This window comes from Pan paniscus, chromosome 18, assembly GCF_029289425.2.
Source record: "Pan paniscus chromosome 18, NHGRI_mPanPan1-v2.0_pri, whole genome shotgun sequence".
In the NCBI taxonomy this organism is placed as follows: Eukaryota; Metazoa; Chordata; class Mammalia; order Primates; family Hominidae; genus Pan; species Pan paniscus.
Window position 1 is genome coordinate 26845366 of NC_073267.2, and position 24072 is coordinate 26869437.

The window sequence follows — 24072 nt, forward strand, 5'->3', positions numbered from 1 at the left end:
CACTGTCTACTGAGATCATAATTTTTCTTTCCTTTTTAGTTTAGTTTTTTCTTTCATTTTTCTTTCTTTTTTTTTTTTTTTTTTACATAGATTGATTTTTGAATGTTGAATCAATCTTGCACTCCTGGGAAAACCTCATTTGGTCATGATGTACTATCTTAATTATATATTTTTGAATTAAATATACTAAAATTTTCTTAAGAATTTTTGCATCTATGTTCATGAGAGGTATTGGTCTATTGATTTTTCTTATGCGTTTGCCTGGTTTTGCTGTTAAGATGATGTTGGCCTCATGGAGTCAATTGTGAAGTATGTTCTTCTCTTTAATTTTCTAGAAGAGTTTGTGTAGGCTTACTATTATTTTTCTTAAATTTTTGATAGTATTCACTATTAAAGACATTTAGGCCTAGCATTTGTTTTTGTGTTTTTCTGTTGTTGTTGTTTTGGTGGCAAAGTTTCTAACTATAATTACACTTTCGTTCATAGATTTAGGGCTATTAAAATTGTCTATTTATTCTTAAGTAAGCTACTAGTAGTTTGTGTTATCAAGAAATTTGTCTATTTCATCTAAATTGTCAGATCTACTGGCATAAAGTTATTCATACTGTTTCCATAATTATTCTTTAAATATCTGTAGTCTCGTTAGTAATTTTACCTCTTTCGTTCCTGATGTTTATTTGCATCTTTTCTCTTTTGTCTGACTAGAGGTTTATCAATTTTATCAATCTTTTCAAAAGAACAAAGTTTTGGTTCCATTGAATTTTTTTCTATTTTTCAGTTTTCTATTTCATTAATTTTCATTTTGATTTTTATGAGTTTCTTTCTTATGCTACTTACTTTGAATTTAATTTGCTTTTTTTGTTAGCTTTTTTTTTTTTAATCTTACTCTGTCACCCAGGCTGGAGTGCAGTGGTGCAATCTCAGCTCACTGCAACCTCTGCCTCCTGGGTTCAAGTGATTCTCCTGCTTCAGCCTCCTGAGTAGCTGGGATTATAGGTGCGTGCCACCACGCCCAGCTAATTTTTGTATTTTTAATTGAGACAGGGTTTCACCATATTGGTCAGGCGGTTTTGAACTCCTGACCTTGTGATCCACCCACCTCAGCTCCCAAAATACTGGGATTGCAGGTGTGAGCCACAGTGCCCAGTCTTTTGTTAGTTTTTTAAGGTGGAAGCTAACTATGCCAGACAGTTCTAAATACTTTATACACATAATCTCACTTAATGTCTACAATAATACTTTAGAGGTAAGCATTGCATTATTACTCCCATTTCATAAATGATGAAAATTGAGGTTAAAAAAGTTGGTACAATTCAATTGTGGGGTTGCCACCTAGACTGGTCTGATTTGGAATACTATTCTAACTGCTTCAGTATTTTTTCTCTCTACTTACAAGCAGCCGTATGCCTGGGCATTTTCCAAACCTATGTAATAAAGATTTCAACCTCTCTCTCTGTGAAAAAAAAACAAAAAACAAAACTGTTATTCTTAGAGGACATAAATTCAATATTCACCTGCCTGAAGGAAGATGCATACTTAAAGTTTTTATGTTAGGTTCATTCTGTATTTTTGAGGATTCTAGCACACTTGAAAGGTTTGAAATTTAATATCTCATTGTAAAGTATGTATATTTTCTATCTTGCCTCCTTTAAAGCTTGTGTGTGTGTGTGTGTGTGTGTGTGTGTGTGTGTGTGTGTGTGTGTGTGTACGTCTTGGGCCTTCCACTGATTTGCTATCTCTTGATGGAAACTAACTCACTACAGTTCATAATCTTTAGTTGAACTAAGCCATCAGCCTAATTTTTGAGATTACAATAGTGTGATCCCTTAGCTTTTTTCCCCTGAATTCTCCTAATCTTTCTCCCTCTTTATACATCCCAGTTGCATGGAAATCTGCTGTTAGGGAGGTATTTGATACCAATAACTTAATTCATGGGGTATGTTTTCCTATGTGCATTGCCTGGTAGAGGGGATTAGAACAAGGCATGTCAATATATTAAAGAGAGCTCAGATCAACCAAAGTGGAAGGGAATTTTCTAAAATTATCTGTGATCAGGGTATAAAGTTAGAGGAGTAAAGCCCACCCCACCCAATATGTCCCTTCTTTGAGAACTTCTGCCTCCATCCCACAGGGATGGGATCGGAAAGCCATGTTTGAACCATGCAATTTTGCTTCCGTGCCATGACTTATTGAACCAGGGCTGAACACTTGACCCTAAATAGAGCAGTGATATTAAATGGACCAGTGATATTCTTTCTCCCAGGGACTTGGAACTGGATTTAGAGTTATGATTTATTTCCTGCTGGTTATTTTGAAACAAGAATATGCAAATTTGGGAGATATGGGGCAGCCATATTTGACTGTTTGCTCTCCAAGTTAGCAAAAGCCAATCTGGGAGACGAAATAAAGTGGACACATGGAAGAGACAAAAGGCCATCTGGCCCCAAAAAGGGAGTGACAAAGGGAGAGAAGGAGGGAGGCTGGGAAAGAGAAAAAAGGAAGGGACCGAGGGGAAGGAGTAGGGAGACAGGAAGAGAGAGAGGCATCCTGCAGGATTTCTGACCACTTTCCCACTCCTAGTTCCAGTCTCTTATTGGGAGGCTTGGCTGCACTCTTTCACCTTCAATTTCCAGCCTTTCCCCGGTAGCATTTTCATTTCTCTCTTTTGTTTTGAGACAACAAAAGAACCTTGATGGAGACATATTTGCTATTTAGCTCCTCTCCAATTGTGGAATGGCCAATACCCAGACATCAGTGAGCATGCCGGAGTCATTGTTGGATATGCATGGATGGGGACTCCACACAGAAGCTTACCCCAGAACTGCTGCAGTCAGTGTGTGACAACGTAGATCCCTTTGTAAAAGGGGTGTGTTGGGGAGTTTCTGATCCTCCGCAGACAGATGTGGTATCTATAGACACGTCAGCATTTCAGAGAGATGGCCCAGTTGGGGGTGGGGGTGGGACAGGCCCTAGATGTATCCACTTGGTGGGAGGGAGGGGGGTATCCGGAATGGGAAAATCTCAGTGTCAAGGAGGTTCAGTGATCTTGCAACACAATCGACAAAAATGAGGACTACAAGGGTCTGAGATAAAAGGGGACAGGATGTTCTAACAGGTGGGGCTGAAATGATGCTTAAAAGCCTACACATTAGTAAGCACAAAGACTCAACAGCACTGACCTGAATCATTGTTTCCAGAGGGGTGCGTTATGATGTTTCATAGAAAGTATCTTATGTTGTCCAAAGGGAAGACCAATTTTTTAGCCCAGACCCTAAGTGAGAGGTTGCTTCTTTCTCCAAAGGGTGTTTTATCTGAACCCTGTCTACAGTAATGATCATGTAATATTGTTTATAGCAGAAAGAATTCATCCGGTAAAGCAATGAAGTTAAAAAGTTTTTATAACAGTTCCATGAGAACATTCAGTAACACATAAATAATAAATTGTAGCTACTACTACTGTGATTTCTCTTTCTCCTCCTTCTCCTACCCCTTCTCCTTCTCCTTTCCCTTCTCCTTCTCTTTCTCCTTCTCTATCTCTTTCTCCATCTTCTTCTATTGCTAATGCTATTAAATATGGCGCCCAGAACACAGGAGATATTTGATGCCTATTATTTTTCTTAGACAACGACAAAAGGAAACCACTGACTTTTTCTTTTCGTATTCCCCTTATTCCAATCATTTGCAACTGACCACACAGAGATGTTGCTTTTTGTTCCTTGACCACTAGAAATGGCATCTTTGTGGTATGCCCTGTAAAATGCCCCCTTTTGTGGTGTGTCTCCTAGCGGGATACCTGGAGAGAATCATTGTCATAGAATCATAGAATCTTAGTTGAAAGGGACTTTAGGGGTTAGTTCCTTTCTAAAAGCTAGCATCTCATCCAAGCCTCTTGGAGAGGTATTCTCGTTTATTACCAGTTACTCCAAAGAATAGAGAACTTCCTCCAGGGCTGACTGTTTTATTGTTGAATGGCTTTGATTAGTTCCACTGACTTGAAACATGCTTCACTGGGAGCCTCTGGAACCACATAGACTCAATCTCATCTCTTCCTCACAATAGAAGCCAGCTCAGGTGTGTTCTACGAGTCTACTCTCTGCAGCGTACCTGCTCTCTGCTCTTCAGTCATCTACATCTTACATGATTTTTGGACTCTGACATTCTGCTTCTTCTTCCCTGGGCTTGTTCCAGTGTACCTGTGTCCCTTTGAAAAGATATGTCATTTAAAATTGGACAACTGCTTTCTGAGCTGCTCAGATAGTACAGATCAAGTGTGATTCTATTCGTCCCTTATCTGGACACTGCTCTGTTTATATTAATGCAACCTAACTAAGTTTGAATTAACTTATTTGTTTCTTTGAAGTCATGTAACATGCTGGCTCAATGAAAACCTTGAAGCACTTTTCATATAAAACATTATATTTTCTCTCATTCCTGTATAGCAGATCTTTTGAACTTACGGTTATTAATCCACTGATTTCTATTATAAATGATTTCCTTCGTGTGTCATCAAAATGTGTTATTAAAAACTTTGCATTAGTAGATCCAATGGTTCCCTGTTGCTTATAAGATAATACTAATACTATAATGCTCATGAATTATGTAAAAATTCTCTTATGAATTGAATTCTGGCATCATGACATAAAGTTTCCCCTCATCCTACACTTCAACCATTCTAAACTATAAGTAGGTCACAAAGCATATTCTACATCATGTCTTTATATCAGAACACATGCCATCCCTTCTGCTAGGAATGTCTGCACTCCCATTGTGCACCCAGTGAACTCCTACCCATCCTTAAAAATCCAGTTCAAATGTCACCTCCTCCATAAAGCCTTCCACAATTTCACCTTCTGCACTGCTCAATAAGGCATAGAGTACAGTGGTCTTCCTTTTGCCAAATACTTGGGATCACAATTGGATTCCCATGCTGAGGAAAGCTACTTTCCTAGATTTGTATATTCCCAGAAATGATTTTCTCAACTATTACTGATAGATGGACTTATGCTGTGCCAGTAATAGTACTAAGGACTTTACATGTATTATCGCTCTTTGACATTACAATGAAGCCCATCCCCTGTAGTGGATGCCATTGTGCTGTGCCATGTTGCTGCATGCACAGGGCTTTTTACTGAAAGCGGCCAGCTACTCTATTTGGAGGTATTCTCTGGCATCAGAAGGACACTCAGCCAGTGTTGTGGCCAACCTGAAGTGCCATAAAGTGAACACCCCTGGACCAATAATGAATGGCAGTTGGTGGAGAAATGCCTAAGCTCCTTGCTTCTTGGGTGGGACAGCTCTGGTGAATGTTCTACTCCATCTCCCAGAGGTCCCCAGAGGGAATGAACACCAGTTGCCCACGACAGTAATCTGCTCCCGAATGCATCTCATATTTGCTTCTCCCATCCCTTTCTTGCTGCCTCACTGTCTTACTATCACTTGCTACTATCACCTCCCCAATAAACACTTGCACTCGAATCCTACTCTCAGCATCTATTTTGGAGGGAACTCAAAGCCAAGCAACTCTTTGGCATAAGGAAACAAAGGCTCACACAGGTTAAATGACTTATTCAAGTCTATTATTCCAGTAAGCGGCAGAGCCAGGATGAAAGCTCAGCCATGTTGAAAGTTCATTCTTATCCCTCCTGAGACCTGGGAGGAGAGGGATCTGGGTAAGTTGGTTCTCAGAAATATCTTGGAGGGAAGGTATTCATGGGCTTCAATCCTGACCAGATCACCCCTTTCTGCCTTTATCCACTACTTGAACACGAGCCAGTGCACAAGCCTCCGAAGGGCAGTAAACAGACACTGAATAATTGAATTCTGAACAAGCCACACTAATGCAAATATCTTACAAATTGATTTAATTGCATTCACATACAATAAAGCTGAGCGCTAAAAGGTCAGCTAGAAAATGGGAAAGGACCCCTGGGAGCTTTCAGGGGGAGGCTGAGTTTAATACACATTCATCACATTTTATCATCTAATTAGTCCACACAATGCCAAACTGATAGACGGAGACTTAAGCCAGTGTATCGATTGATTATTTGCTTGGCATCTATCATATCACCTTAAGGCTGTCCCTGTCATGGGCAAACAGAAGTATTTAGTGGCTCAGCAGAAACGGTTGTGCGTTTGGAGAAATTGTTTTCCTATTAGGGATTTGAGGCTCCAAAAACACTTTACCTAGATACTGAGGCTATCTCTGAGTGTTACTATTGAATAGTTTGCTACAAAGGCAGTCACCAGAAACCAAATTTCCCTTGCTTCCTCTTGCCTGCAGAATGAATATTTATAAATCATGTAGTCTAGCAAACCCTTTTAAGCAGTAAAATATTTAATTCAGGCAATTAGCTAGTATCATCCTTGCATGGAAATACCTGGGCAGGGAAGATGCTCTGGAGGAGTTAATAGAAAGCGAACTGGACTCTGCAGTTTTATTCCATTGGAAATGAAAGTATGCATTTCAATCTAACAATTTGCATGGTAACTTTGGGCTCAGGTGAAATATTGACTCTATTTTGCGCTAAGGATGTGGAAACTGACTTTGACCTAGGATTTTTGTTTGTTTGTTTGTTTTCAGAGATATGGGGTCTTGCTATTTTGACCAGGCTGGTCTAGAACTCCTGAACTCTAGCAATCCTTCCATCTCGGCCTCCTAAAGTTCTAGGATTACAGGCATGAGTCATGGCACCGGCCTTGACCCAGGATTTGAATGATGGGGTTGTGCTCAAGCTGGGGTCAAAATGATGTACTGGCCAGGTATGGTAGCTCACATCTGTAATATCAGCATTTTGGGAGGCGGAGGCAGGCATATCCCTTGAGCTCAGGAGTTCGAGACCAGCCTGGGCAACATAATGAGACCCCCCCCCCCCCGCCTCTTCAAGAAACACAAAAATTAGCCAGGTGTGGTGGCATGCACCTATAGTCCCAGCTACTTGGAAGGTTGAGGTGGGAAGATCATTTGAGCCCAGGAGGCAGAGGTTGCAGTGAGCTGAGATTGCACCACTGCATTCACCATTGGCCAACAGAGTGAGACCCTGTCTCAAAAAAAAGTACTAATTTTCTTATTTTATTCTTTAGAGAATTGTTTTATTGTTATCTCTCTGAGCCTTAGTTTCCTCATGAGTAAAGTTGAGATAATTTAGTGAGGTGAATTTGAAATGAGCTTAGGTATGCAAAAGCCCACCTGAACTAAATTTCTGTAGAAATATGATTTATTGTTGCTATTGGGGCATCCTAAAGCTATGATATATGGCATATCATTATACGAGAGGTTTTCCTTGAGCTGATTCTACATTCTATTTCTATATTTACCTCCGTGTTTATAGTTAAACTTCTTTAAGAGTTTCCTGTATTCTTTAACTATACTTTGAAATGTTCTGTTCACACCTCAATCCCCTGATATCAGGTTTCCCTTTTCACTGTTATTGATACTACTCTCATAACAGTTACCAATGATGTTCATGCCATTAAATCCAATGTCAATCTTTAAGACCTTATCTTGCACCAATTCCTGGAATCACTGGGCACCACTGACCATCTCCCGTTTGGAAACACTCTTTGCCCTCGCACTATTGCATTATTTTCCTCTTACATTTTCAGTATCTACCTCTCATTGCCTTTTACAGGAGAATCTTTGGCTTTCCATTCCTAAGTGCAGAATTCCCAAGATTCAATTTCAGCTCACTTCTCTTTCCTGCATGTCTCCATCCAATTTTGTCACATAAATTGGACTAGAAACTTGTCATCAAGTGTCATCAGTGGACGGATGACTCCAAAGACTTAGGTCTTCTTTCTCCCCTTTTCTTATCTTTCAGCCCTTGACCTTTCCTAGACCTCATCATCTCTCTTTTGCATAAATATATTAGTTTTCTTAATGGTCTTCCTGTCTGTTTCCAGGCTTGAGCAACCTCCAGTCTCATACATCCTTTCCCCAACCTGGTCTTCTACGGTGTTTCTTGCTGAAGCCAATATGATCTTTCTAAAATACAAATGTAGATTCTCCAAAATCTTTTATGAACTAAAATTGTTTTTACCCACTCTCTTTCTTGAAATTGACTGAAAGCAAAAATAAAAAAGCAATAAACACAACTCTGTATTCAATAAAGCTATAAAAGATTTGCACCTCTAACGTATAACTTATGAAGAATGTCTGCTAAAGATAGTTACACATGACCAAATCAAGACATTCCTTCTAGAGAAGATGTGTCTCTACACAACTCAATCAGCATGCAGGGTTTTCCAAATGTAAGCACCACACGATGTGTCTGCAAAGACTGGGAACATGAGTGGGCTGCAGAACCATCCATGAGTCCATTCAAATGCCACTCATTGGTGGGGGGTGATTTAGAAACTGTGCAGGCATATAATGTTACCAAGAAGCAAGATATTGGTACAGAAGAGAGGAGAGAGGAGAGATGGACAGGGGCAGAAGAAAAATAAACACTGGACCATAAGATAAAAGTATGGAAGAAAGAGTACTTCATTGCAAAACAAATAGGATGACCTCCCTCAACAGACATATGCAAAGCCACCACCTAAAGAAGGATAAAAATGCTAACAGCCTGGAGAGGAGACTAAATAGCACAGTGGGGAGGAAAGTGTTCTGAGACAGAATCCCCAATTCTGAGTGGTCAGCTCTCCCTGCTCACTTGCCCAGCTTGTCATACACAGTATCTTTTAGCTTACAGCTTCTCTGAAGAAATGACTCCTATTCTAAGATAAATAAAATTTAGAAAATAAACTAAAAGGCAAACGTAGACTATAGCCTAGAAAGTTCATGTAGCATTTCAGGGAAAAATGATACAAACACTTCTCTACAAAATCAAAGAAATGAAAGAGAAAATCAAGTAAGATAAAATGTCTCAAAGAAGACGTTAAGAGTAGAAAAATGACTTAGTAGAACTTAAGAAACGTGGAGGAAAAAATAAAACAACATAAAATATATGAAAGTCATGATGGAAGTATTGACAAGAGTTAGCATTGCTGAAAATACAATTAAGAATACAGAATATAGGGTTTGGAAAGTAAAAAAAATAAATAGAAAGAACAAAGAGTTAGAAAGGATTGGAGGGCAAAGGAGTGGCAATACATGTATAATTGGCAGCCCTGGAAAAGCTAACAGAACAAATGGAATGAAAAAAAAATCATAGAAAAGAACTTTCCTGAATAAAAGGGACTCTTTATTTGCAAACTGGAAGGAAACAACATGAACTAGGAAACATTGATACCAAATAATTAACACACATTCTAGTGAAATTACTCAACATCAAGGGTGAAGGAAAAAATTCAAAGGACCTGTAAATATAAGAAAAAACCCTAGTAACTGAGAAAGGGTTCAACTATTACTATCAGCCTTCTAGCACATGATTTGACAGGCATATTTTGAAAGCATCCAAGTGGAAAGATATGGAATCCAAAAACAATAGATTCACCATGTTTGGTGACAAAACCATTCTATTTAGAATTTCACCATACAAAGCTCAGAAAAAGGGAAGATATGTAAGAAATATGAATATACATATGAATATGTGATGTAAAATAAAACAAGAAGTAAAAGAGAGTATTATAAACCTACTGAAAGAAACAAGTCAGTTTTAGAAAGTTTCTATTTTGTTCATCCAAAATGTAAAAGTGCTTGCATTTTATGAAACATGAAATTCAAAATAGCATAATAAGAATTTAATGAAGAAGAATCTGGCTGTGAGAAAGTTAGAAATAAAAGATTCAGCATAAAAGTGAGATACTACAAGATAGGGTAAATGTATTTTATTTTAGTTTTTTTTTGTATTATACTTTAAGTTTTAGGGTACATGTGCACAACGTGCAGGTTAGTTACATATGTATACATGTGCCATGTTGGTGTCCTGCACCCATCAACTCGTCATTTAACATTAGGTATATCTCCTAATGCTATCCCTCCCCCCTCCCTCCACCCCACAACAGGCCCCGGTGTTTTTAGACTTAAAACCTTTTATTTTATTTTTTCTTTTTTGAGACAGGTTCTCACTTTGTCACCCAGACTGGAGTGCAGTGGCACAATGTCAACTCACTGCAACCTCCACCTCCTAGGCTCAAGTGATTCTCATTCCTCAGTCTACTGAGCAGCTGAGATTATAGGCGTGCACCACCATGCCCGGCTAATTTTTGTATTTTTAGTAGAGACAGGGTCTCACCATGTTGACCAGGCTGGTCTCAAACTCCAGAACTCAAGTGATTTGCCTGCCTCAGCCTCCCAAAGTGCTGGGATTATAGGCGTGAGCCACTGTGCCCAGCCAAAAACTTTTATTTTAACAAACACACTACAATAGCACCATAACTATACAGCCAAATTTTACACATACAGTTAATTATCTCATTCTCATTAAATCAGATATGGCTGGATTCAGGAAAAGAAAACAAGCCAAAGCAGTTGAAGAGAGTAGTATTAAGAGAATGTTCAGGCTTAGGAGTTGAGCCAACACAAAAATTTTTTTCTCATGCATTTTGAAGCATAATTGACAAATAAAAATTGTATATATTTAAGGTGTGCAACATGACGTTTTGATGTACATATTCATTGTGAAATGATGAACACACTCAATCTAGTTAACATATTCATCGCCTCACATAGTTGTCTTTTTTCCCCCTGTGTTGAGAACACTTAAGATCTACTTTGTCAGCATATTTTAAGTGTGCAATACAGTATTATTAACTATGGTAACCATACTGTACATTCGATTCTCAGGACTTTTCTGCATAACTGAAACTTTGTACTCTTTGACAAGCATCTCCCCATTTCCCCAACTCCTTAGCCCCTGGCAACCACCATTCTAATCTCTGCTTTTATGAGTTTGACTTTTTTAGATTCCACCTATAACTGAGATCACGCAGTATTTGTCTTTCTGTGAATAATAATCCACTACATATATTACATATATATACTTACTGCATTTTCCTATTCAATGATGGGCATGGAGGTTTTTTCTATATCTTGGCTATTGTGAATAATGTAGCAATGAAGATGGGAATGTAGATATCTCATTGAGATACTGACTTCATTTTTTTTTTTTATTATACTTTAAGTTCTGGGATACATGTGCCGAATGTGCAGGTTTGTTACATAGGTATACGCGTGCCATGGTGGTTTGCTGCACCCATCAACCTGTCATCTACATTAGGTATTTCTTCTAATTTTATCCCTCCCCTAGCCCTCCACCCCCTGACAGGCCCCAGTGTGTGATGTTCCCCTCCCTGTGTCCATGTGTTTTCATCGTTCAACTCCCGCTTGTGAGTGAGAACTTGTGGTGTATGGTTTTCTGTTCCTGTGTTAGTTTGCTGAGAATGATGGTTTCCAGATTCATCCATGTCCCTGCAAAGGACATGAACTCATCCTTTTTTATGGCTGTGTAGTATTCCATGGTGTGTATGTGCCACATTTTCTTTATCCAGCCTACCATTAATGTGCATTTGGGTTGGTTCCAAGTCTTTGCTATTGTGAACGGTGCTGCAATAAACATACATGTGCATGTGTCTTTATAGTAGAATGATTTATAATCCTTTGGGTATATACCCAGTAATGGGATTGCTGGGTTAAATGGCATTTCTGGTTCTAGATCCTTGAGGAATCACCACACTGTCTTCCATAATGGTTGAACTAATTTACACTCCCACCAACAGTGTAAAAGCGTTCCTATTTCTCCACATCCTCTCTAGCATCTGTTGTTTCCTGACTTTTTAATGATTGCCATTCTAACTGGCGTGAGATGGTATCTCATTGTGGTTTTGATTTGCATTTCTCTAATGACCAGTGTTTCCTTTGGATATATACCCAGACGTGGGATTGCGTGATCATATGGTAGTTCTATTTTTAATTTTTTGAGGGACCTCCATATTGTTTTCCATAATGGCTGTACCAATTTACATTTTGATAGGATATATTTTTAAATAGTATATTAGAAACAGTAAAGTATAGAACTGACAGAGAGGGAAATTTAATTGAAAATAAAAAGAACACATTTTAGAAGCTTTCTAGTTCTTAGAAAAAATGATAAGGATTAAGAACTGAAAACAAAATAAAATAGTAAGAATATTAAATGAAAGTTGATAACTACAGGGGACAAATAACTTACTTTCAGCTGTTGAATAATTTTCAATTATCAAAGAAAAGACACAAACAAAAGAGGTAAATAAATATTCAAAAAATATAGAAGATTGCATAGAGCACAGTCAGGATGTAAGATTGAAAAAGACTTGTCAGAGATGGGGACACTATAACCCTCATGCATTGCTTGTGAATACTGTACTGGCACAGCCATTGAGAACACACCAGTGATACATCGTCATTAAATATACAGGTCTCTTATGATCAAAAATTCTCACTTCCAGATGTTTTTGCAGAGAAGTTGTCAGTCACACAGGTTTTTAAGGTGACAACTCTGAGAACGTTCATCAAAGTGTTGTTTGTGGTAGTGGAGATTTAAAGGCTATGATTAAGTGAATCTAGGTTCAATCAACGAGACATGGATAAGCAAAAGGCATGGTATGCACACCGTGTAATAATATTCAGGTCAGAAGCAACAGGTGAAATGCACCCAGAGCAATGTGTAGTTGAGTGTAAAAATGTAAGAATCAAATGAGGTCCACAGCGTGATGCTATTTATGTGAATTAAAAATATGTATGCATAAAACAACACTACTAGTTTTACAAGGACATAGAAAATAGAAGAGCACACATCTAACACCTTCAAATAGTTGCCAAAGGCAGGAAGACGTAGAGAGGAATTGAAGAGTATATAGAATAAAAGGCAAGAAATAAACATATAATGTAAGAACCACACAAACAATGAAGGTCTATCATGAAATGAGGAGCATTAGTAACATTCTACATACATTCCACTAGCAAAAATAAAAGACCCATTCAGACAGCAGAAAAATTATGAAGAGCCCAACTCCTAGATATAACCTGAAAGATAAAGAATACTTCAACTGTCAAGCAGGACGGGGAAATAAACTATCTGCAAAGTAAGAAATGAAGGCTGACCTCAGATTAAGTGCCGAAAAACAATGAAGGATTAATTTAGTTGTCTATGATAGCTTTCTTGTACAACAGGATGTTTTCAGACTTATACGTTTCCTCCCTCAGATACAGAATCAACCCTTTCTCCGAAGATCAAAGATCTTTGGTTCTTTTTTGTGGGAAGAAAGACTACGATCTGGGTACCCGGGATGCCCCGTGCCCTGAGTTAGTTATTATTTCTAGGACTCTTTGGTGGACAGGGCTAGGACGTATGTATTTTTTTAGATACAGTACATCCTAAGTTTATATCCAATTCAAAATCAGGCTTAAGGGATTTTATTTGACCTCATCAATTTCATGTCTGTATCTCCTTCCCACCAAGCCCCAAATCTCAGTTCTTGATGACACCGATGTAATTACTCATTTGATTTATTATCTTACAATAACAGTATCAACACTATCACCTACAATGCTGTGCTATTACTGGAAACAATTTAAGACTTTCTTTGCCTTTTCTTTTGTTCTTAGGATCTATTCCATTAGAGACGCAGAGTTAAATTACTATGTTTTAGAGCCACTTGGGCTATTTCCTTTGCGGTGAGGTTAGGTTACCGACTGAGTTCACAACTTGGCTCATCTGTTTAAATGTACTTTTGTAGTCTGGGGATTGTATTTTTCTTTATTTAATTTTGTTTTATGATTATGTAAAGTACAAACATAGCTTCAAAGACAGAGCTATAATACCAGGTCCATTCAAAGGAGTCTGTTTTCAACCCCCGAATCTTTCAAAATATTTCCTCTCTTTTTTAATTTAAGCATTTTAAGTGTTAAGGTTTATTCTGTTTTTAACATATATGTTAATTTCATACATTTAACATACAATAATATAATATGCTATAATGTATAACAATAAATGTATAAAACAATATATTACTGTGTGATAACATTAACATATGCTAATTTAATATTATTCAGTATACAACATGTAATAGTATATTAACACATTATATTAATTAACACAGTTTAACATATTATAACATATATGTCTTTAACATGTTAATTAGATATATTGTGTACATGTGTGTATCTCCTCTTTTCTTTTCTTTCCCCTGTGGTTTTCTTTTTAATTATCTTAAGTCTTATGATCACACATAATCTTAAAATTTGTGTATATCGCCTCTACTTTAATCCTTTTAAGTTGGCAAAAGCACCATTCCCGATCACACACAGCAGTTCTACAGTTTTATGTTTCTGAATGGCTGTTTAAAGACAACCCTAAATTATAACTTAGTTTGACTTAGATTGTAAAGAATTCAAGAGTGAAGTTTAACTTGCTACTATTTTAAATGCGTGTGACCTTACAGATCTATAAAATGTGAGAAGTGTTAAATAATCTTTGATATTACACATAAACCACACTAAAATGCCTTTCAATAAATAAAAGGAACTATTTTAAATACAGGGAATTCTAATTAGATTGGCACAGTTAAGCCCAAAAATATAAAGTAGACATTGCTACCTTATTTATCTTCAACCCTTGCCTTTAAGAGGCAAATGAACACAAAACACAGGTGAATTTTGCTTGGTTCTGAGCCAGTGAAGGAATTTCCCTAGTATTTAAATATATTCACATAACCAGTTATATAAATCTAAATATAAAACCAATCTCCAGTAAGTTTTAAGATGGCACTCACCATCTTTGCGAAAAGTTGAACATTACTAACAAAGTCTAGTTCTATCTTTAGAAGGGGTAAACAGTGATAGCATTTACTGAATTGGAATTACAATTCAAAAACTGAACATATTCGTTTAACCACAACCCAGTCTTAGTTTTAAATCAGGACTGCCCAACAAAATATTCTGTCAGTCATTCATGATCGGAATTCTGGTGTATGAGATCTATTAAAGTATGGTACACATAAAAAAGTCACGAGACATTTCTGTGTTGTAATAAATAAGGCAGTGGCCAATTATTACTCATTAGTAGCTTTTTTGAGATAAGCTATAAAGTCTGCCCTTTCTGCCTCCTTCTTAATGCCGGCAAAGATCATTTTTGTTCCAGGGATGTACTTCTTGGGATTCTCCAAATACTCCATCAGTGTATCCTCTCCCCAGGTGATGCCTTTGTTCTTACTGGTGTCTGTGTAAGAGAATCCAATGGCCTGACCTGTCTTCCACCTGAAGAGATTAGGCCCTGTCTTATGCTTGCCTCCCTTTTCCACGGTGTGGCACTGGGCACACTTCTGAACAAAAATCTTCTTGCTTTTCTCAACATCACCCATATTTAGTTCTGTTTTTCGTCGCTGGCACAACTAAGGTTCCTGCTCTGAAGCTGGACGTCTCCAGTCTCTCGTATCTCCCCTTTTTTTTAGAGAAATGGTGGTATGATATAGACACATTTCTCTACCTGGCTTTTTCATTTCACAGTATATCCTGGAGGAAACTGCCCATATACAATTTTGAGGAGAAAAGGTTGTAACTCAAAAGTAAATTTGCTATTTAAATTTGAAAGCAATAGAAAGACAATTTCCAAATATGCAAGGCCTTAGAAGTATCTTACTAAAAGCAAACCAACAAACAAACTCTACAAAGAATTTGTTGTTCAGTGTATAGATTAATTTAAAATGAATAAATCTTAGAAAAGAAAACTTGAGGCCTAAATGACTGCCAGAAAGTGATGGAATCAATTGAACATAGAGTGAAGACATAGAATTGTCATTTAGCAGGATGCAAATGTGAATAAACTTGAAAGATTCCCATGATAAAGGAGTAACATTATGAAAATACAAACTTGAGTTTAGAAAACCCTAAAGGCTCATCCAATAAGCTCCTAGAATTCATAAATGAATTCAGTAAAGTTTCAGGATACAAAATCAATGTACACAAATCAGTAGCACTGCTATACACCAATAGGGACGAAGCTGAGAATGAAACCAAAAACTCAATCCTCTTTACAATAGCTGCAAAAATAAATAAATAAGTAAATAAGCAAATAAATAAATAAATAAATAAATAAAATACTTAGGAATATGCCTAACCAAGGAGGTGAAAGACCTCTACAAGGAAAATTACAAAACACTGCTGAAAGAAATCATAGATGACACAAACAAATGGAAACACATCCCACGCTCATGGATGGGGAGAATCAATATTGTGAAAATGATCATACTGCCAAAAGCAGTGTACAAATTCAATGCAATTCTCATCAAGATACCATCATCATTCTTTACAGAACTAGAAAAAACAGTCCTAAAATTAATATGGAACCAAAAAAGAGCCTGCATAGCGAAAGCAAGACTAAGCCAAAAGAACAAATTTGAAGGCATCACATTACCTGATTTCAAACTATACCATAAGGCCATAGTCACTAAGATACCATGGTGCTGTTATTAAAATAGGCACATAGACCAGTGGAACCAAATAGAGAACCCAGAAATAAAGCCAAATACTTACAGCCAACTGATCTTCGACGAAGCAAACAAAAACATAAAACAGGGAAAGGACATCCTATTCAACAGACAGTGCTGAGATAATTAGCAAGCCGCATGTAGAGGAATGAAACTGGGTCCTCATCTCTCACCTTATATAAAAACCAACTAAAGATAGATCAAAGACTTAAATCTAAGACCTGAAACCATAAAAATTCTAGAAGATAACATTGGAAAAATCCTTCTAGACATTGGCTTAGGCAAAGACTTCATGACCAAGAACCCAAAAGCAAATCCAACAAAAACAAAGATAACTAGACGGGACTTAATTTAACTTAAAAAGCTTCTGTACAGCAAAAGAAATAATCAGCAGCATAAACAGACAACCCATAGTGTGGGAGAAAATCTTCACAAACTACGCATCCAACAAAGGACTAATATCCAGAATCTTGGAGGAACTCAAATCAGCAAGAAAAAACAAACAATCCCATCAAAAAGTGGGCTGATGACATGAGACAATTATCAAAAGAAGATATAAAAATGGCCAACAAGCATTAATTAATTAATGGTTTTATTCAACATCACTAATTATCAGGGAAATGCAAATGAAAACCACAATGTAAATACCACTTTTCTCCTTCAAGAATGGCCATAATTTAAAAAATAAAAAAAAATAGATATTGGTGTGGATGTGGTGAAAAGGGAACACTTCTACACTGCTGGTAGGAACGTAAACTAGTACAACCACTATGGAAAACAGTGTGGAGACGCCTTAAGGAACTAAAAGTAGAACTACCATTTGATCCAGCAATTCCACTACTGGGTATCTAGCCAGAGGAAGAGAAGTCATTATATGAAAAAGACACTTGCACACTCTTGTTTACAGCAGCACAATTTGCAATTGCAAAAATATGGAACCAGCTCAAATGCCATCACTCAATGAGTGGATAAAGAAAATGTGGTATACATACATCATGGAATACTACTCAGCCATAAAAAGGAGTGATATAATGGCATTTGCAGCACCTGGATGGGATTGGAGACCATTATTTTAAGTGAAGGAACTCAGGAATGGAAAACCAAACATCACATGTTCTCACTTATAAGTGGGAGCTAAGCTATGGGGATGCAAAGGCATAAGAATGATACAATGGACTTTGGGGACTCGGGAAGGGTGGGAGGGGGTGAGGGATAAAAGGCTACACATTGGGTACAGTATACACCGCTTGGGTGATGGCTGCACCAAATCTCAGAAATCACCACTAAAGAACTTATCCATGCAACCAAACACCACCTGTTCCCCAAAAACCTACTGAAATAAAAATAATAAAAATAAAAAAAATAAAATTTCAGATAATAAACTGCGAGAAAGAATGGAGAGGAATAAAATCAAAGTGTGCTATTTTTTCTCATCTATAGATATTCTGTATTCTCGATTTTAATAATTGAAGCAATAAGGCCGGGCACGATGGCTCACACCTGTAATCCCAACACTTTGGGAGGCCGAGGCGGGACAATCACTTGAGGTCAGGAGTTCAAGACCAGCCTGGCCAAAATGGCGAAACCCTGTCTGTACTAAAAATACAAAAATTAGCTGGGCGTGGTGGTGAATGCCTGTAATCCTAGCTATTTGGGAGGCTGAGGCAGGAGAATAGCTTGAACCAGGGAGACGGAGTTTGCAGTGAGCCGAGATCACGCCTCTGCACTCCAGCCTGGGGGACAGAGCGAGACTCCAGCTCAAGAAAACAAACAAACAAACAAAAAACAAGTGAAGCAACAGATATTTGGTTTTTAAAATTGAACTATGAGCATGCTTTCTCAATTGCTAAAGAAAGCGTGAGCCACAGAGAGATTGCTATGGGAGATTTGGAGGCTGAAGTGAAGCAGCAATGATTTTGCAGATCTGCTGGTGCATCTCCTTGGCTCAAGGCAGTGTCAAGGCCTTCTTCTGGATCCTCCTTCAACTTCTCTGACTCGTGGGCCACATGTGTGCTAATCCATGACAAAGCACCTCCTTTATCCTCTCTAGGACATCTACATGACTGAGGTCAGCGATGACAAGAACAGATATGGCTGCAATCTGTTCTCATGGGCTCTAGTTTATTTCTGTTCTTTGTGAACTTCAAGCTCCAGCATCAGATATGAAGTCAATAGCTTTCCGGAAACTAGTTAACCTCTTAATTTTAGCCTGTGTAAAGTCAAATCTCTATAACAAATTTATGTATATTATATGTATACACCTCATACATATACACAAACATATATGACATAGATACAAATCTATACGTATGTGTATGTATGCTAGCAGTCTGCTTCTTTACTGAACCCCTACTTATACACGTGTATACTATGCATTTAGGGATATAAGTACATTAGGGAAATGGTCTTGACTTGATAATTAGCTTTAGATTTGGCTCTACCATTTGCCTTGTGTAATATTGGACAACTCACAGTATTCTGTGAATCTCTGTGAATCTCAGTTTCCTTATCCATAACATAATGAACTGGTACCACTAATCTCTGAATTGATGTTTTTTTTTTTTCCAAGCTGTGGCTTGATATCCACTGACAGGTTGTAACATAAATGCAGGGAGTAGTAATGATCAGTGTCATTAAAAAATTAAATGGAATAAAATAGAACAGAAAATGTCAAAGTACATTACGTATAGTAAGGATAACATTTTTATTTCAGGTAGATAAATATGAAAATGTGTATGATCCCAGCACTTTGGGAGGCCGAGGCAGGCAGATCATGAGGTCAGGAGATTGAGACCATCCTGGCCAATATGGTGAAACCCCATCTCTACTAAAATACAAAAGTTAGTTGGGCATGGTAGTGGGCGCTTGTAGTCCCAGCTACTCGGGAGGCTGAGGCAGAAGAATGGTGTGAACCTGGGAGGTGGAGGTTGCAGTGAGCCGAGATCGCGCCACTGCACTCCAGCCTGGGCGACAGAGGGAGACTCCGTCTCAAAAAAAAAAAAAAAAGAAAAAAAATGTGTATGTTGTAATGTAAATATATTTCTTGCTGGGAGTCAGGTTAGAAAAACTCAAAAAGTATTTCCTTTTGTAATGATCAAAGACATTGTTCCTGAGACCTAGAACTATGTGTTTATGCTAGTGTGGCCAATTTCAGTGGGGTAGGCATGGGAAAATGTAGGTGATATTCTGCTGCAACTCTGCTTGGCTGTTCCATTTTCTATTTCTTTTTCCTTAGCTCTCCAGTATTTCAGTACACACATGAACAACACAACATTTTAAATCAACATTAAACCTTCGGAGGCTAATAAAATCCAGGCTTCTAGCTTCTCTAAAAAAAAAAAAAAAGTCACAGGCCGGGCGTAGTGGCTCACGTCTGTAATCCTAGCACTTTGGGATGCCGAGGAGGGTGGATCATCTGAGGTCAGGAGTTCCAGACCAGCCTGGCCAACAGGGTGAAACCCCATCTCTACCAAAAATACAAAAATTAGCCAGGCCTGGTGGTGGGCACCGGTAATCCCAGCTACTCAAGAGGCTGAGGCAGGAGAATTCCTTGAACCTGGGAGGAGGAGTTTGCAATGAGCTGAGATCATGCCGCTGCACTTCAGCCTGAATGACAAGAGTGAAACTCCGTTGCAAAAAAAAAAAAAAAAAAAAAATCAGAGTGTGGGCTGGGCACAGTAGCTCATGCCCATAATCCCAGCACTCTGGGAAGCCTTGGTGGGCGGATCACCTGAAGTCAGGCAATCAAAACCAGCCTTGCTAACATGGTGGAACCTGGTCTTTACTAAAAATACAAAAATTAGCCAGGCGTGGTGGTGGGCGGGCTCCTGTAATCCCAGCTACTCAGGAGGCTGAGGCAGAAGGATGGCTTGAACCCAGGAGGTGAGGATGCAGTGAGCTGAGATTGTGCCACTGCACTCCAGCCTGGGTGACAGAGTGAGACTTTATATTAAAAAAAAAATCTGAATGTATTATTGGGCTGGTTCGTGGCTGGCAATAATCATCAAGAAACGAGTAGGGACTCTTTCCCTCTATGTGGGCATATGTTTTTAAATGTAGGTTTTGATTATTATTATTCACATATGGTAAGGCCAACAGATTGGGGATGATTGCTATTGAAAATGCAGTTTGTGGCTGGGTGGGGTTTGTGCCTGAAGTCACAGCTACTTGGAGGCTGAGGCTGGAGGATCGCTTGAGCCCAGGGGCACTAGGGTTGGGCAGGAGGTAGAAAGAGTGAGGGAAAATTTAGGCAAGAATCTTTATTGAGGTTTCCTTGGTCAAACGTGAGGCAGGGCAGGGTAAGCAGGTTTAGAATTGGCTAGTGGGAATACTTTCAATGGGCTTTGGGGTGTAGGGGTTGTCCCTAGTTGTGTAGTGCTTGACTCTGGGGTGATCAGGGCAGGGAATAGTGGCCCAGAGTGAAAGGATCTGGTGTTCGGGGTACAACGGAGATGTCTGGGGGTATCCACTCTGGATTGGTTAATTTGCATATAAAAGGAGCTCACAGGTGAGTCATTTACTATCTCTAGGAATTGACAGTACCTGGGAGAGACAGTCTTTCCAGGGTCAGCAAGACCTGAGCTGTCAAAGCATCAGAAACACAGAAAATAAAAAGGTATGATTAATAAAGCATGTGGGCCAGGCACAGTGGCTCACGCCTGTAATCCCAGCATTTTGGGAGGCCAAGGCAGGCAGATCACGAGGTCAGGAGATCAAGATCATCTTGGCTAATACGGTGAAACCCTGTCTCTACTAAAAATACAAAAAAAATTAGCCGGGTGTGGTGGCATGCACCTATAATCCCAGCTACTAGGGAGGCTGAGGCAGGAGAATCACTTGAACCTGGAAGGTGGAGGTTGCAGTGAGCCGAGATCACACGACTGCACTCCAGCCTGGGTGACAGAGCAAGACTCTGTCTCAAAATTAAAGAAAAAGAAAGGAAGGAAGGAAGGAAGGAAGGAAGGAAGGAAGGAAGGAAGGAAGGAAGGAAGGAAGGAAGGAAGCAGGCAGGCAGGCAAGCAAGCAACAAGCATATGGCCTATAGTTTACCCTACTCCTCACTCAGCCAAGTTCCCTCATTTATGTGACAAGCATTTGAATTGGGACTTCTGGCTTGGCATCAATTTCCCACTGGTATGGTGATGAGGAATATTTTTTGACCTAGAAAACAACTATCTGTTTTCAGGTACACACTGTGAATAGCAGAGAATGTAAAAGCATGGGGAGTTAGTTGTCCTATGTAAGAAGTTAACACTGCAGAGCGGGAAGCAGCCACACTGGCTGCCGGTGCTCCCTGCTCATGGCTGATGGATTTGGGCTGACAGAGGAGAATGTTGTCTCTATAACCTCTGACTAGCAAATGATCCAGCCAACAAGGCAGAATTTTCCAGCTGGCTGATCGATAGGGTTCAAATCCCTTTGGACAATAATTGTCCTTGGTCAATGCTGTCTAAAGCATTGCTCGGACCTTTTGTTTTTACATTTCTAGATTGAGACCAGCACTCAGGTTCATCTCCCCCAATACTGGAGCCTTTGGAGACTGGACAAGGAGTCAGCATTTGGAGACTTTGTTCACCGGCACAATAGACCAAAATGTCATCCCATCTCATAAAGCCTCCCTGCCCTTGAGACAGAAATTTTTGTAGTGATTGCCTTAGATTCCGAATAACATAAGAGAAACAGTCTTTTGCTCCTTGATTCTTATCCAGTGTAATATAGTGGGAATAGTCACGTTGTTCAGTCATCCACACAGGGTCCTGCATCAGAAGGACCCAGGTTCAAATCCCAATTTTTGCCACTCTCATTGTGCGATGTTGTGGGATTTACCTAGTGCTTTTTAGTCTGTTCTTTATCTATAAAAGCTGAGGTAGTAATATTTGTATAGGTTGTTGTGAGGGCTAAATAAGTCCACTCAAGTAAAGTGCATAGAATCATGCCTGGAACAAAGGAAATGCTCATATAGATTAGCCATGAGTTTACTATTCATCAAACACACAATGCCAGTCATGGTGCTGGTGTTACAAAGATGATAAAATATAGTCTCTGTTCTAAGAAAAAAGCAACCCAGTGCAATCAATGCTATAATGAGGAAAGGTACAGAGTTTTCATGAGGAAGGAATGACAGACTGTTCTTGGGGAAGGAGTGGAGTATATCTGGGGAGGCATTAAAGAGCTGGGCTAGGTGCGGGGTAGGGCAAAGGAGGTGCTGAGGGGCACAAAATTAGCACTTTGGACACCTCACTTGCCTCATCTTAGTCCTTGCCCTATTAAAAAGAAGGAGCTATTGGAAATAGATCTTGAAGATAAGAAGGGAATGTCCAGATGCATATCCCAACAAAGGGGAAGGCATCTATAAAAATAAAAGGCAAACAATAGAATAAAGCATATTAAGGTTGTTCATGATGAATGAAACATACTGTGGCCACAAGAAAGAGTGAGAAATGAGGCTACTAAGGTAGGTAGGGGTCAGATCATGAAGAACATTTATAGGCATGCAAAAGAACTTGACATTTATGCTTGGCCATGGGGACAGCCATACACTTGATAAGAAACACTCCAGGGCCTGGGCACGGTGGCTCACACCTGTAATCCCAGCACTTTGGGAGGCCGAGGTGGGCAGATCACTTGAGGTCAGGAGTTCCAGACCAGCCTGGCCAACATGGTGAAACCCCATCTTTACTAAAATACAAATATTAGCTGGGTGTGATGGGGGGCACCTGTAGTCCTAGCTACTTAGGAGGCTGAGGCAGGAGAATAGCTTGAACCCAGGAGATGGAGGTTGCAGTGAGCTGAGATCGTGCCACTGCACTCCAGCCTGGGTGACAGAGCAAGACTCCATCTCAATAAAATGAAATGAAATGAAATAAAATAAAATAAAATAAAATGAAACATTTCAGGAGTTGTATGTTTATTGCAGCACTATTCATGATAGCAAAGACATGGAATCAACCTAAGTGTCCATCAGTGGTTGATTGGATAAAGAAAATGTGTTATATACCACATTATACACCATTGAATACTACAGAGCTATAGAAAAGAATAAAATTATGTCCTTTGCAGAAACATGGTTGGAGCTAGAGGCCATTATCCTAAGTGAAATAACTCAGAGACAGAAAATCAAATACCACTTGTTCTCACTTACAAGGGGAAGTTAAACAATGAGTACACATGGACACAAAGATGGAAATAATAGATACTAGGAACTCCAAGAGGGAGGAGGGAGGAGAGACAGGGTTGAAAAACTACTCATGGGGTACCATGTTAACTATTTGGTTGATTGGTTTTCTGAAAGCCCAAACCTAACCATTTTGCAATATACTCATGTAACAGACCTGCACATGGACCCCTGAATCTAAAATTTAAAAAAGGAAATGAAACATGCTGGACCTCAACAAACACAAATATAAAATTTTCAGAGACAATTAGTCGGGTGTGGTGGCTCACACCTATAATGCCAGCACTTTGGGAGGCCAAGGCAGGAGGATCACGAGGTCAAGAGATAGAGACCATCCTGGCCAGCATGGTGAAACCCTGTCTCTACTAAACATACAAAAATTAGATGGGTGTGGTGGTGCTCGCCTATAGTCTCAGCTACTCGGGAGGCTGAGGCAGGAGAATTGCTTGAACCTGGGAGGTGGAGGTTGTGGTGAGCCGAGATAGCACCACAGC

The 24072-nt window shown here is 39.1% G+C and overlaps 1 protein-coding gene across 1 annotated transcript; it reads right to left on the reverse strand.

The window, feature by feature from the left end:
- Positions 1 to 14425: 14425 nt before the first annotated feature.
- Positions 14426 to 23872, reverse strand: LOC106635123 (cytochrome c-like). Its single transcript, XM_063598587.1, has one exon. It carries the CDS (start codon positions 15277 to 15279, stop codon positions 14971 to 14973), a length of 309 nt encoding a protein of 102 aa, XP_063454657.1. The 5' UTR covers positions 15280 to 23872; the 3' UTR covers positions 14426 to 14970.
- Between the last annotated feature and the right edge of the window lie 200 nt (positions 23873 to 24072).

Bases quoted from the DNA above. Each gene is read 5' to 3' on its own strand.
- LOC106635123 (XM_063598587.1), bottom strand. From the start codon at position 15,279: ATGGGTGATGTTGAGAAAAGCAAGAAGATTTTTGTTCAGAAGTGTGCC.